The sequence below is a fragment of the Schistocerca cancellata genome, chromosome 2 (assembly GCF_023864275.1).
Source record: "Schistocerca cancellata isolate TAMUIC-IGC-003103 chromosome 2, iqSchCanc2.1, whole genome shotgun sequence".
NCBI classification, from domain to species: domain Eukaryota; kingdom Metazoa; phylum Arthropoda; class Insecta; order Orthoptera; family Acrididae; genus Schistocerca; species Schistocerca cancellata.
This window is the reverse complement of record NC_064627.1, coordinates 163,788,370-163,802,261: the sequence shown is the minus strand read 5'-3', so window position 1 is coordinate 163,802,261 and position 13,892 is coordinate 163,788,370. Positions and strand designations below refer to the sequence as shown.

The following is a 13,892-nucleotide window of genomic DNA, read 5'->3' as shown; positions in this document are numbered from 1 at the left end:
CATCCTCAATGGATGACTAAAAACTGTAGCTAACTTTAAGAACCAATAGTAACATTGAAGGAAAATGCTCTCTTCTGGGAAACATACATCATCCTCTTTAGTAGTTACTTCAAATTATGATGTTAAATCTGTTAATCTCTTAAAACTGAAAAGTATCCAGTGAAAATTAATAACAAACAAAAGTATGGTCCCAAAAATGAGTGTGAATATACGCAAATCTTCCCAAACTGAATACAAAGCTGTAGAGTGAAATCTTTTCTTGGTGAAAGTCGTGAAATTGAATTTTCAATATCAGTACAAATTATCACAACGAAATTAAGGAAACACCATTAGTAAACAGTAAAATCATTTATTCTTTTGTCCTTCAGAGGTATAAAAAGCAATGACTACAGATTCCATTCATACATGCATGAAAATTTGCACTGCCCTTCATTTAGCAAAATACAAAAGGAATTATTTTCTGTAAAACTGAACACTTAACTTCAAATCATCCCAACATTTTCTTTTAACAACACAGTTACAAATAAAACAATACAACTTCTTTATAACAATTAGCATAATGCAATAGATCAGGATCATCGCTGATCTCCTGAACATAGCATTGATATTTGGTTGGTTCGGGTGAACTGCCTGAATGATACAAATTTTTGCAGTTTTGTTCTGTATTTCTGAAAGTTTCACTTGAGAAATGAAATTCCATTAATTTCAGATCTGTGAAAATTCTGATTTTTATGTTGATTTGCTGGTTTTACAAATGAGGAACAGTGACTACTCCTACAAACCCAATGAAACGCTGAAAGTAATAATCCACTATTAGACCTGCTTAAAGTAACTTATGACATTTATAAAGATAGGCTTTTTATTTTAATTTCTAAGATTTCATTCTTTAATGGAATATTCAGATAACGGCAGCATAACAAATAGTTCTGTTACGGTAGACAGAACTTTAATATTGATAATTTTAAGTTACAGGAAATGTAAACAAAGTAGCTCTGAGTCATTCACCATATAGAAAAGATTAATCAGGAATGTACCCAGAACCAAATCCATTCAGAAACATGTCATCATATTCTTTGTTATCACTATAATGAGAATTCCTGGATGAAAACAACTACAAAAAATTGCAGGCAACTCTTCACCAGCAGGTGAAACTTGCCTGTCTTCATTTTGTTTGTCAGTTATGGCACATTTGTAGTTTTTTGTAAATAAGTATACAATATAGAGGTTAGAGAATGTAAGAATTCAACAAAAGAAAGTGGCTTGCAGAGAAGTCACTGTTGTTCACATTTGTCCAGGCATGTATACAAAACTAACACTTAGAAAAAGAGTTTAATTAATAAGTTTTCCTTGAATACTGTGAAGAAAGGGCTTTTCAGTGTAGGCAGATGTGTAGCTTATATGTGAATGAGAAAGAAAGGAAAGACACACTGTGGAAGAATAAAGATATATCATCATGTTAACAAGAAAAGTGTCAGATATCCTTGCACTCTTTTTCCAACCATCGTATGTTGCAGACTCAATTAATAACAATTACAATATGATTAAAAAATAATTGTATTCTGGCAGTGTCTTACATTTTTAGACCAATCTGAACACAGAAGTTCTTGAATCTTCACTTGAATTTGTTGAGGAGGACATAAGATGTTATGAGATTTTTTACCTTCATAACATGTTACTAAACACAAGATTTAAACTTCTGTGTTCCTTTCTATGATCCTTATGAGTCAAAGAGAAAACTTTTCACGACTCTTTTAGTTTTCATGCTGCTTCACAGTTGCTCTGTTTCAAACCATGTATTTTTAGCAATATAAGGAAGTAATAAATTACAGAATACACAAATACTGGTGAAGACAAGACAGTGTTGTTATTAACAGAAATAGAAAATTAAAAGCTACTGATGTGTGTCTTCAATTGATGCTCTACACTTACAGCCCATTACAGAAATGCTAAATGAATTTTGAGTAGAATTTAACTTTTTTTAACTAAAAATAAATGTATCAATTGTTGGGATAGAAGTCTTACTACACACCTCCAAGATCTATAATACCGTTGCACTTTTGTTCACAGCTGGTGCATCTGAATTACGAAAAGTCACAAATGAACTTTTGTTCTCAATAGTCACTTGTCCTCTGGTACAGAACAAGTTGGCACGCACACACACACACACACACACACACACACACACACACACACACACACTCTGCTTATCATTCACTTAAATATTTAACTTTTAAAAAATCTATTAATACAAAGTTTCATTGCTAATTCTTCCTATTTCCCTAGGAGAATATATTTATTTATGTAATATATACATATACATATATATGCTCTATAGTAAAATGGAATATTTAAAATATCTGTTACAATAATTAAAAACATCTTTGGAAATAATCCACAAGACAAAGACAAAAAGCATCTACCGACGAAAAATAAGAAATACTTAAAACTGTAACAAGTGTTTACAAAAAGAGCAGAAATCAAAACATCATACTGCAACAGAAAATTTAAATCTATTACTTAAGCAATAAATAACAATGGGTGGACTAGCACAGCAGCACCATAGCAAAACTGCTGCTACATACACTATAGCAGGCAGAATTCTCAGAAATATCTGCACAGTTTTCTTCTGTTGAATTTTATTTTATAGTCGTGACTTTGTTTACAAGGAAACTAAAGAAACTGGATTTTCATCAAAGGAAAACAATGAGCTCCATATGTGACAAAGTGGAGAACTGTTTTGTGCACATAGCAGCAGTTTTGATTTTAAAACCATATGGGCTGTTCACACATGCAAGCCGCTATTTTATATCCATTTCTGTCCAGTCAAACACGACATGAAACAGAGCAATAAAACAACCTAATGTACTTCCACGTCCTGAAATAATTCTAATATCAAAGTTGACAAAATAAAATAAATTTACATGACACATCCCCTCTCCTGTACTCATGACTACTTTGAATGGAGGCAGCAATGAAGTAAATCTGGCTGTAAGGGAAGTATATGTATTTACTACAGATAATATTGGGTGTCAATGTGAATCAATCTTTAAAAAGTTAAGTAGTAAATGCAATTTTTTTTTACAATATAATTTGTAATTAACAAGTCTTTTAAGGTTTGTGAAGCCTGTGGGAGTCACAGTAAACTACAAAGAAGTGCAACAAACAGAAAAGCATTCACAAAAATAGAATTGTTTGGATGGCGAAGTATGTCTCCCATGCCCTAACAAAGCTGGAAAAAATTTACGTTGTCGTTACAAAAGCAGGGCAAAAATCAACACAAAAAAAAGAGTTTACTTTTTAAATGTATTTGCTTCTAGAAACAAGTAAATTAAATTACTGCAGGAGTACAAGAAAGGTGTTTATTTCATATCAACGGCAACCACGGAATCAAATAGACAAAGCAAAATCTGAAAACAGTTTTCGTGTTTTGTAACTGCTGAATGGATACAACTGTAACACATTACGATTGCTGGTTTCAAAATGAAGTACTAATCAAATAAAAAAATGCAGTACAGATGTTATAAAGCATGTTATCAAAATATATATATTATCACAGTCAGTCATCATCAAAAGCTAAACCTACATATGTAAACAGCTCAAAACAGGTGCCTGTTAGTACCAAACTAAATTTATTTTCTCCCAAACTGTTCTTGTTCTTCAGATATGACGTCGTTACAGTACAAAATAAATTCACTATATGGAAAGTGGTACTTAAAATGAATACTGAATGTTCAATTCTATAAAAAAGGAAATATCAAAGATGAAATATTAACAACAGTTCAGTTTGGGGAATAAAAACAAAATTTATCTTCAATACACAGTGCTTCAAAAGCTGCATTAATCCAAATTACTTTTATAAACAGTACAAAACCTGAAACTGCAAATTTAAAGGGCTGCACAGAAAAACATAAAAAGACTAAAGTTTAATTAGATTTCCAGAAGCTTTTGGTTTCATTAATAATGTGAAGCATTAATCCCCAGAGCAATGTGGAGCAGGGGCAATGTTACAATACATGCCCATATTGTATTTTAGCTTATACCAGAACAGTCTTTTAATTTGCACCAGTAAAAAAATCTTTATGTCACAAATTTCTGTTTTGTTTACAACAGTAAGATTATAGTTTTTTTAAAAAAAAGTCCTTTACAGATCTTTAAAGTTATTATATTAATAAGGCAATAGCAACCACAATGAGAGCCACAATCACTGGAAGCACCAAACTTACAGTATTACTATACTGATTTGATATTAACATAAAAACAACTAAAATTACAATCTTGTGGTCCTCAAAACCGATCATCAATGTTACAATATCTCATTCATAAAATGTAAACAATGGCGACCAACTGCTTCAAACTATAAAACATAAATGCTGTTATCTAAATGTACTACTATCATCAATAAATTTGCATATAAAAAACCCCCACTGTGATTGCTATAATTTAGTACGCATTCATTACAAACTGTGGTGAATATGAGCCTTTTTTTTTAATTATTATTTTATATAAATGACTGCAGTTTGAGCGTAAAAATGTTTAATGGTAGGCAATATATACCTTTAATATTCCCTCCAGTACTAACATGATCAAAATGAATGGAGGAAAAAAATCACAGACATAGATTCTAATTTAAAAATATTGTGGGGTTTCTCATACTATCAAAACATGAACAACCCACTGACTACATAACAAGTTTCTCAAAGCTGAATGATCAGCCTTCACCTGACAACAAGTGCTGGCACAGAATACAACCTTCAAGGGATGCCTGACAAACTTGGATGTACTAAGTTAACTACACTAATTCACTTGTTACTCAACAACACAATGAACAGCTGCTTAATTTACAACTCAACTATTATTGCTGAAGAATTTATGCAGCAATGGAATTAGGTGTAGACAGATAATATTAAAATTTCGAAAAGAGAGCTTTTTCAAGCAAGGTCAGGAAAAGGCACAAATAAGTCATATTTGCTATTCAACAATTTGTACTCTAGTCAACTTCATTTTTCATGGTAAAGTTTTTCAAAATCTGTATCGAGAGGCAAGTACATCTCCCGCCATTGGAGAAAGGTGCACAACTTTTTTTTCTTTTTTTTTTTAGAATGTACATTCACAGAACAAAATAGGAAGGAAATAATGGTCCTTTAAGTACTTATTATGCACGTTCGTTCATTAAGAAATGGAATAAGCACTAAGTGAGTATCAGTGAAACTTATTTCATCATTCACTGACCAACCCCTTTTTCTTTTTTTATAATTCTACTTTGTACCTACACTATTCTACAGCCGTTCAACAGTCTTTTGGATATTTTGAAAATAAATAATCATGTCATTAGGCAAGTAATGCATGAATGGTCATTTTCCTGAGCACTGTTTCTTTACCTCAGGAAGCAGCATCCAATTTTGATCATGCATCCCTTATGCAGGATAAGATTTGGTGTTTTGAGTATTTTATAACAGTTGCCACTAATATAAACTATCACCAATTAGCCATACCAGGCTTGTTCAGTGTCATGAAATAGATCTGGCAAGATGACCCTCCTTTTGCTGACGAGAAGAACACCTGCAATAAAGATCAATACCATATAACTAATCTCTCTGTGAATCAAGAATGTCTATATTTCTGAGCTGAATGTTAGCAAAGTTTTCTGACTATGCTGTTAGACAAAAATAGCACACACCTGAAAATATGATCTGTTGGCTTAAGTATATAACACATAAGAAATAGCTATCTGCCACACACTGATCTAATTACAGCAAAAGAGGCCATACAACTTCTATTAACATTTTATTACTGGTAAAGATGAAAAATATTTAAAACAAGATTAATTACATTCTCTACTCTTTCTGAAACAAATTGAAAGTGGCTTTAGAATTGTGCATACACGTGTGTGTGTGTGTGTGTGTGTGTGTGTGTGTGTGTGTGTGTGTGTGGGGTGGGCATATGTTAAGACTGCAGTACTGTAAAGCAGGTCTCAATTCGTCCATACACCAGGTGCTCATCCATCATTATGGTGTGAAGTTACAATATACTTAGTTGGTATTGAACTCTTTCTTTAATCTTTTTTCTACGTCTGTTTGTCTACTGTTTCGTGATGATACTATACACCAGGTGCTTATCCATCATTATGGTGTAAAGTTACAATATACTTAGTTGGTATTGAACTCTTTCTTTCATCTTTTTTCTACGTCTGTTTGTCTACTGTTTCGTGACGATACTATTTGTGTGTTGTTTCATTGTCAAAAACATGCACATCAAAGATTTACTTTCAGTATTAGAATAAGAATCCTTAAACAAGGGAGGTACACTGTAGGAGCATATATGGACACATTTTTTTAAAATCTTTTTTATGCAATGAGAACACATGCAAACAGATGACAGTGCATCATTGCAGTACTGTGAAGAAGCAACCAGTACATTGTTCAGACACCAGTAGTCAGGTGTGTAACATACACAGGCGACAGCTATGAAGTTTAACCCTTTGTGTTTCACTGTGAAATCACTTTGCTGCATTGTATCCCTTTGTGGCATAGGTGACTCACTGTGAAACCACCGTCTCACCCTTCTTTGTAGTGCACTCTAGTGGATATTTGATGAACTAACTCAATAAATAATGAGAGAGCAATGCTGTGAGCAGGAAATGGCATTCAGCACATTTTCCGTGCAAATCCGACATATTGTGATTCAGACACGTTTGTTTTGTGTTATTCAGATGCTGTGATTTATTCAATGTAAGTAAAATTTTTCTACATGCTACGACATATATTCTAGATTGAAAATATGTCTACAGTTTGAATATAGCACATTACTTGAAACAATGAGAAGAACAAATGTTGGTGGTTTCGCTATGCTAATATGATACCTTTACTGTACAAAGCTTCTATTCTTATATAGAATAAGTTATTTAACTTTTGCTGCTATTTAGATGGATAAAACATACTCCTTGGCAGAATTAGATGAGGCTATTGTCTACAACCTACTTTTTGAGAATATTCCAAGCGATTTGTCAGAATCTGAAGAGGATGAAGATGGTAATCTGGAAGGTATTACTCAGGTCCTTGGACAGGAAGCCCCCACACTCCTACCTTCTTTAGCAGCTGAGAAAGAAGTTTCTGAAGCTCCAGCTGATGTCAGTGAACTACTTCCTTCCGCCCAAGACTTCACAGAACCAAAGTGGGCATGTGAGTTCGGTGATTATGATCATGTAAATTTTGTGGAGGAAACTGGGCCTTCGTCAAATTTTGATAGTCTTTCTTTCTCAGTTGACTTTTTCCTTGAACTTTTTACGAATCAGACATTGGAGGAAATACTGTATCAGACAAATTTATATGCTATGCAAAAGGGTGGTGGCATCAATCCCTACCCTACAAATATAGATGAGATGATGTGTTTTTAGGTATTAATTTACTTATGGGTGTTTTTTTTTTTTTTTGGTTTTAGGGCGCACAACTTCAATGGTCATTAGCGCCCTGACTACTCTAAGAATGCACCGCGAGGTACAAGTTGACAACAACAACTAAAAGGGAAAACACGATAAAAGACAGACTGACAGGCATAGGATTAAAAAACAACATCATCAAATGTCCTTAGCGAGGTTTGTCAAATTGATAAAACGAAGAACACGAGCAGCTGCTCGTGGGTCATCCGCTAAAATGGCATCGAAAGTATTTGGCAGGTTAAGATCGAGGCGCAGTGTGTTAAGATCTGGACAGGACATTAAAATGTGTCTAACCGTCAGCAAGTGCCCACATGGGCAGAACGGCGCCGGCGCAGCCGTCAGCAGATGGCGATGGCTGAACTGGCAGTGTCCAATTCTTAACCAGGCTAAAACGACCTCCTCCCACCGAGAAGGGCGTGAGGAGGACGTCCAAGCCACGGGAAGAGGTTTTAAGGCCCGAAGCTTGTTGTCGGTAAGTGCAGCCCAATCGGCATGCCACAGCGACACAATGCGCTGACAAATGACCCCGCTAAAATCGGACGAAGGGACACAACAAGAAGCTGTCCGAGGCTGGAGGACCGCAGCCTTGGCTGCGGCATCTGCAGCTTCGTTCCCAGGGATACCGACATGGCCAGGAACCCACATAAAGCTAACTGGAGAACCGACGTCCACCAGCTGCTGAAGAGAGCGTTGGATCCGGTGTACGAAAGGGTGAACCGGGTACGGATCACTGAGGCTCTGGATGGCGCTCAGGGAATCTGAGCAGATGACATAAGCAGAATGTCGGTGGCGGCAGATGTAAAGAACAGCCTGGTAGAGGGCAAAGAGCTCAGCTGTGAAGACCGAACAATGGCCATGGAGCCGGTATTTGAAACTTTGTGCCCCGACAATAAAGGAACACCCGACCCCGTCATTGGTCTTAGAGCCATCTGTATAAATGAAAGTCATGTTGATGAACTTCGAACGAAGTTCCAAAAAACGGGAGTGGTAGACCGAACCGGGGGTGACCTCTTTTGGGAGCGAGCTGAGGTCAAGGTGAACGCGGACCTGAGCCTGGAGCCAAGGTGGCGTGCGGCTCTCGCCCACTCGAAAGGTTGCAGGGAGTGAAAAATTAAGGTGTTGAAGGAGGCGACGAAAGCGAACTCCAGGGGGTAGCAGGGCAGAGACATACAACCCGTATTGACGGTCAAGAGAGTCGTCAAAAAAGGAACGATAAGACGGATGGTCGGGCATTGACAGTAGCCGACAGGCATACCGACAAAGCAGTATATCGCGCCGGTAGGTGAGTGGCAATTCGCCAGCGTCAGCATGAAGACTCTCTACGGGACTGGTATAAAATGCTCCGATCGCAAGTCGTAAACCCCGATGTTGTATGGAGTTGAGGCGGCGTAAGATGGATGGCCGTGCAGAGGAGTATACGAAGCTCCCATAATCCAGCTTGGAGCGGACGATCGACCGATATAGACGAAGTAGGACGGTTCGATCCGCTCCCCATGACATACCACTGAGAACACGGAGGACATTTAAAGAACGGGTACAACGGGCGGCCAAATATGACACATGTGGAGACTAGCTAAGTTTCCTGTCAAAGGTAAGGCCTAAAAATTTGGTTGTCTTCACGATTGGGAGAGCAACGGGACCGAGTCGTAAGGACGGTGGGAGAAACTCTTTGTAGCGCCAGAAGTTAATACAGACCGTCTTCTCGGCAGAAAAACGGAAGCCATTGGCGACACTCCAGGAGTAAAGACGGTCAAGAGAACGCTGAAGACAGCGCTCCAGGACACGTGTACACTGCGCGCTGCAATAGATGGTAAAATCGTCCACGAAAAGGGAGCCTGATACATCAGCTGGGAGGCAATCCATTATTGGATTGATCGCGATGGCGAAGAGAGCGACGCTCAAAACTGAGCCCTGTGGCACCCCATTCTCCTGGCGAAAGGTGTCGGACAGGACAGAACCCACACGTACCCTGAACTGTCGATCCATTAAAAAGGAACGAATAAAAAGAGGGAGGCGACCGCGAAGGCCCCATGTATGCATGGTGCGGAGAATGCCCGCCCTCCAACAGGTGTCGTAAGCCTTCTCCAAATCAAAGAACACAGACGCGGTCGGGCGCTTCCGCAAGAAGTTATTCATAATGAAGGTCGACAAGGTAACCAGATGGTCAACAGCAGAGCGGCGCCTACGAAATCCACATTGTACATTGGTAAGTAGGCGTCGAGACTCGAGCAGCCAAACCAATCGAGAGTTAACCATTCGCTCCATCACTTTACAGACACAGCTGGTAAGCGAGATAGGTCGATAACTGGAAGGCAAGTGCTTGTCCTTCCCCGGCTTAGGAATCGGGACAACAATAGACTCGCGCCAGCATGCGGGAACATGTCCGTCAATCCAGATGCGATTGTATGTACGAAGAAGAAAACCTTTACCCGCAGGAGAAAGGTTCTTCAGCATCTGAATATGAATAGAATCAGGCCCTGGAGCGGAGGACCGTGATCGGCCAAGTGCGTTTTCGAGTTCCCGCATGGTGAATGGGGCATTATAACTTTCACAATTCGAGGAGCGGAAGTTAGGTGGCCTAGCCTCCTCTGCCTGTTTGCGGGGGAGGAAGGCAGGGTGGTAATGAGCGGAGCTCGAAACCTCTGCGAAAAAGCGGCCGAAGGCACTGGAGACAGCCTCAGGGGCCACAAGGACGTCATTCGCGACCTTCAAGCCAGAAAGTGGTGAGTGGACCTTAGTGCCAGATAGCCGGCGCAGGCTACCCCAGACAACAGAAGGAGTAAAACTGTTGAAGGTGCTTGTGAAGGCAGCCCAGCTGGCTTTCTTGCTGTCTTTGATAATACGACGACACTGAGCACGTAATTGTTTATAATTGATACAATTCGCCACTGTAGGGTGGCGTTTAAATGTGCGTAAAGCACGTCGACGAGCACGTAAAGCGTCTCTACATGCTGCGGTCCACCAGGGGACCGGTACGCGACGTGGAGAAGAAGGAGGGTGAGGGATGGAATATTCAGCAGCAGCGAGAATGACTTCCGTGAGGTGTGCGACCTGACGATCGCAGCTTGTGAAGGTTTGATCCTGAAAGGTCGCCCTGGAAGAGAAGAGCCCCCAGTCTGCCTTGGAGATGGTCCAACTAGAGGAGCACGGAGAGGGGGTATGCTGCAGGAGATGGATAACACACGGGAAATGGTCGCTCGAATATGTATCCGAAAGGGCATACCATTCAAACCGGCGTGCAAGTTGGGGAGTACATATAGAGAGGTCTAAATGGGAATAGGTGTGAGATGTGTCCGAAAGAAAAGTAGGGGTGCCAGTATTGAGGGAGACAAGATTGAGCTGGTTGAAAAGGTCTGCTAACAAGGAGCCCCTCGGGCAGGATGCTGGAGAGCCCCAAAGGGGATGGTGGGCATTGAAGTCTCCAGTTAACAAAAATGGTACAGGTAGCTGAGCAATAAGTTGCATCACGTCTGCCCTGGTAACGGCAGATGACGATGGAGTGTAAACGGTACAAAAGGAAAACGTAAAAGTGGGGAGAGTAATGCGGATGGCAACTGCCTGCAGGCCGGTGTGCAACGTGATGGGATCGTAGTAAATATCATCCCGGACCAGCAACATAACCCCTCCATGAGCTGGGATACCTACCACAGGGGGTAGGTCAAAACGCACAGAGGTGTAGTGTGCCAAGGCAATTTGATCGCATGGGCGTAGCTTCGTTTCCTGGAGGGCTACAACGAGCGGACGGTGCAAGCGGAGCAGCAACTTCAAGTCCTCTCGGTTGGAGCGAATGCTGCGAATATTCCAGTGAATAAGTGCCATCGTAAGAAAAGGAAGATGAGAGAAGGGGTCACCTCGAAGGCCGCTTAGGGCCTGGCTTCGAGCGAGCACTGCCGCCGCTATCAGTAGGCGGACAGTCATTGTCCATTGGGTCTATAGGGTCATCGGCCATCTCGGGAGGATGGCGGCCAGATGTACGGCTACCAGCGGTGCGGCCAGGCGAAACGGATGACGGCCTGGGGCGGCAACCGCTGGGTGGCGCACGAGAAGAAATGCGCCGTGGCGGAGAAGGAGAACTGTGCTTCCTATGCGCCTTTTTGGAAGGAAGTTTGGTGGAAGTACCGGTCGAAGGCTGGGAGGTCGAGGTACGGAGGAAGTCTGCACGGGATGGTTCCTTCTTGAAGGCCCGTGCATCTGACTTCGGGGTCTTCGTCTTAGCAGAAGCTGAGGAAGGGGCTGGTGTCTGTGGGGTGATGGGAGGAAGAGGAGACGTCGACTGCGCGATCTTAGCACTGGCCGAACGGACGACCGTGGTGCTGAAGGTCAGATCGCATGTCTGGGTTGCTACCTCCCGGGTAGTCCGAGGAGAAGCGAGGACAGTACTGTATTTCCCCGCTGGGAGCAGCGTGGGCTTCCTACTAGCCAATAGCTTGCGAGCAGCCGAGGTGGACACTTCCTCTTTGACCCGAATTTCTTGGATACAGCGTTCTTCCTTATAGACAGGACAGTCGCGGGAGGATGCGGCATGGTCACCCTGACAGTTCACACAACGAGGAGACGGAGGTGGACAGTCACCCTCATGGGCATCCCTGCCACAAGTGACACATTTAGCCGCATTGGAACAAGACTGTCGAGTGTGATTGAAACGCTGACACTGGTAGCAGCGCGTAGGTGTCGGGACATAGGGGCGAACAGAAATAACCTCGTAGCCCGCCTTGATGCGCGATGGCAGCTTAACACTATCGAAGGTCAAGAAAAGTGTCCGGGTCGGTACAAGGTCATTGTTGACCTTTTTCATGACCCTATGGACAGCCGTCACGCCCTGCTCAGCGAGGAAAGATTGAAGCTCCTCGTCAGTCAATCCGTCGAGGGAGCTAGTATAGACTACACCACGAGACGAATTCAAAGTTCGGTGGGCCTCCACCCGGACAGGGAACGTGTACAGGAGGGTGGCCCGAAGCAGTTTTTGTGCCTGAAAGGCAGTCTCAGTTTCTAGTAATAAGGTACCGTTACGCAACCTGGTACAAGATTTGACAGATCCGGCTATGGCATCTACGCCCTTCTGAATAACGAAAGGGTTGACAGAGGAAAAATCCTTTCCGTCCTCAGATCGAGAAACTACGAGGAACTGTGGGGCAGGTGGTAGTACTTTTGTCACTGTTGGCTGGTCACGTTTCCGTTTTTGGGTCGAAGTCGAGAGAGATGGAGTAGAATCCATTGCGGAGGAATCCCCCATGATTGCCAGCGTCTCCGATGGCGCGCTCCTTCCTTGTGGGGACCCTCTCAGAGGGCACTCCCGCCTTAGGTGAATGTTTACACCTCAGGTCACACCTCCCGAGAAACAGACGGAGGGACCAATCGGCATGGTCAGAAGGTATCAGCTCAGGCAATCACCCCTCCCCGGGCCTGGCCTTTACCAGGGGGTACGCGCGTGCCTTACATGTCTACCCAGGGCGGGGACTTCCGCGTTACCCCGTCACCGGCTACGCGTGCGAACGCGTGGGTCGGCCTTCAGGCACGCACAGGGAGGGAGGAAGAAGAGGAAAAAGAAGAGAGAGAGGGAGAAAGAGGACAGACTGTTTCAAACGCCGAGGCGGAGACCAGAGAAGGCAAGGAGAAGAAGGCAATGAGAAAGCAAGGAGAAGAAGGCAATGAGAAGGCAAGGAGAAGAAGGCAATGAGAAGGCAAGGAGAAGAAGGCAATGAGAAGGCAAGGAGAAAAAGGCAATGAGAAGGCAAGGAGAAAAAGGCAATGAGAAGGCAAGGAGAAGTCAAGGGAAAGAGTAAGGAAGACAGTGAGGTGGAGAAGAGCAAAGAAAGGAACCAACAAAAGGAAGGAAGAGACGAGAAGTGAAAAACCAAAAAGACCACGATTATAGGTCGTGGAACCGTCCGTCTCCGGACGCAGGCGCTAACTACCCCCGTGAGGGGGATGGACTCCTTTTAGTCGCCTCTTACGACAGGCAGGAATACCTCGGGCCTATTCTAATCCCCGGACCCGCAGGGGGGACTTATGGGTGTAAAAGCACAACCTAGTTTTAGGGATAACTGGTCATCTTTCCCAGCATTGCGGGATGAATACAATGCCCAATGATGAATACAATGCCCAATGAGTGCCACTGAATAGATTTGTGCGGCTTCTTTCTAATTTACATGTAAATGGGAATGAAAAACAACCACAGAGGGGATTGGCAGATTATGACAAACTATATAAATGATGACCATTGCTAAATTCTCTCTCCACAACCTACAAAAATTGTTACAAGCCATCTAAGAAACAAAGCATTGACGAGTTAATGATTAAGTTCAAAGGGCGATCATTTATGAAAATATATATGCCACAGAAACCCATTAAAAGGGGTTACAAAGCGTGGGTAAGGGCAGACGAAATGAGGTATATTTGTGAGTTTCAAATCTACACAGGGAGAAATGGAACCCAGGTAGAAAAGGACCTAGGTGAA

General features: G+C 42.0%; 1 protein-coding gene across 3 annotated transcripts in view; it reads right to left on the bottom strand.

Annotated features, from left to right (window-relative positions):
* Window positions 1-333: 333 nt before the first annotated feature.
* LOC126161451 (serine/threonine-protein kinase mig-15) overlaps window positions 334-13,892 on the bottom strand; it is a 327,531-nt gene continuing 313,972 nt past the window's right edge. For all 3 annotated transcript variants that reach the window (XM_049917269.1, XM_049917270.1, XM_049917271.1), the window contains one exon: window positions 334-5,559. In XM_049917269.1, coding sequence (XP_049773226.1) covers window positions 5,476-5,559 — 84 coding nt within the window. In that variant the 3' untranslated portion in view covers window positions 334-5,475. The remainder of the gene's footprint in view (window positions 5,560-13,892) is intronic.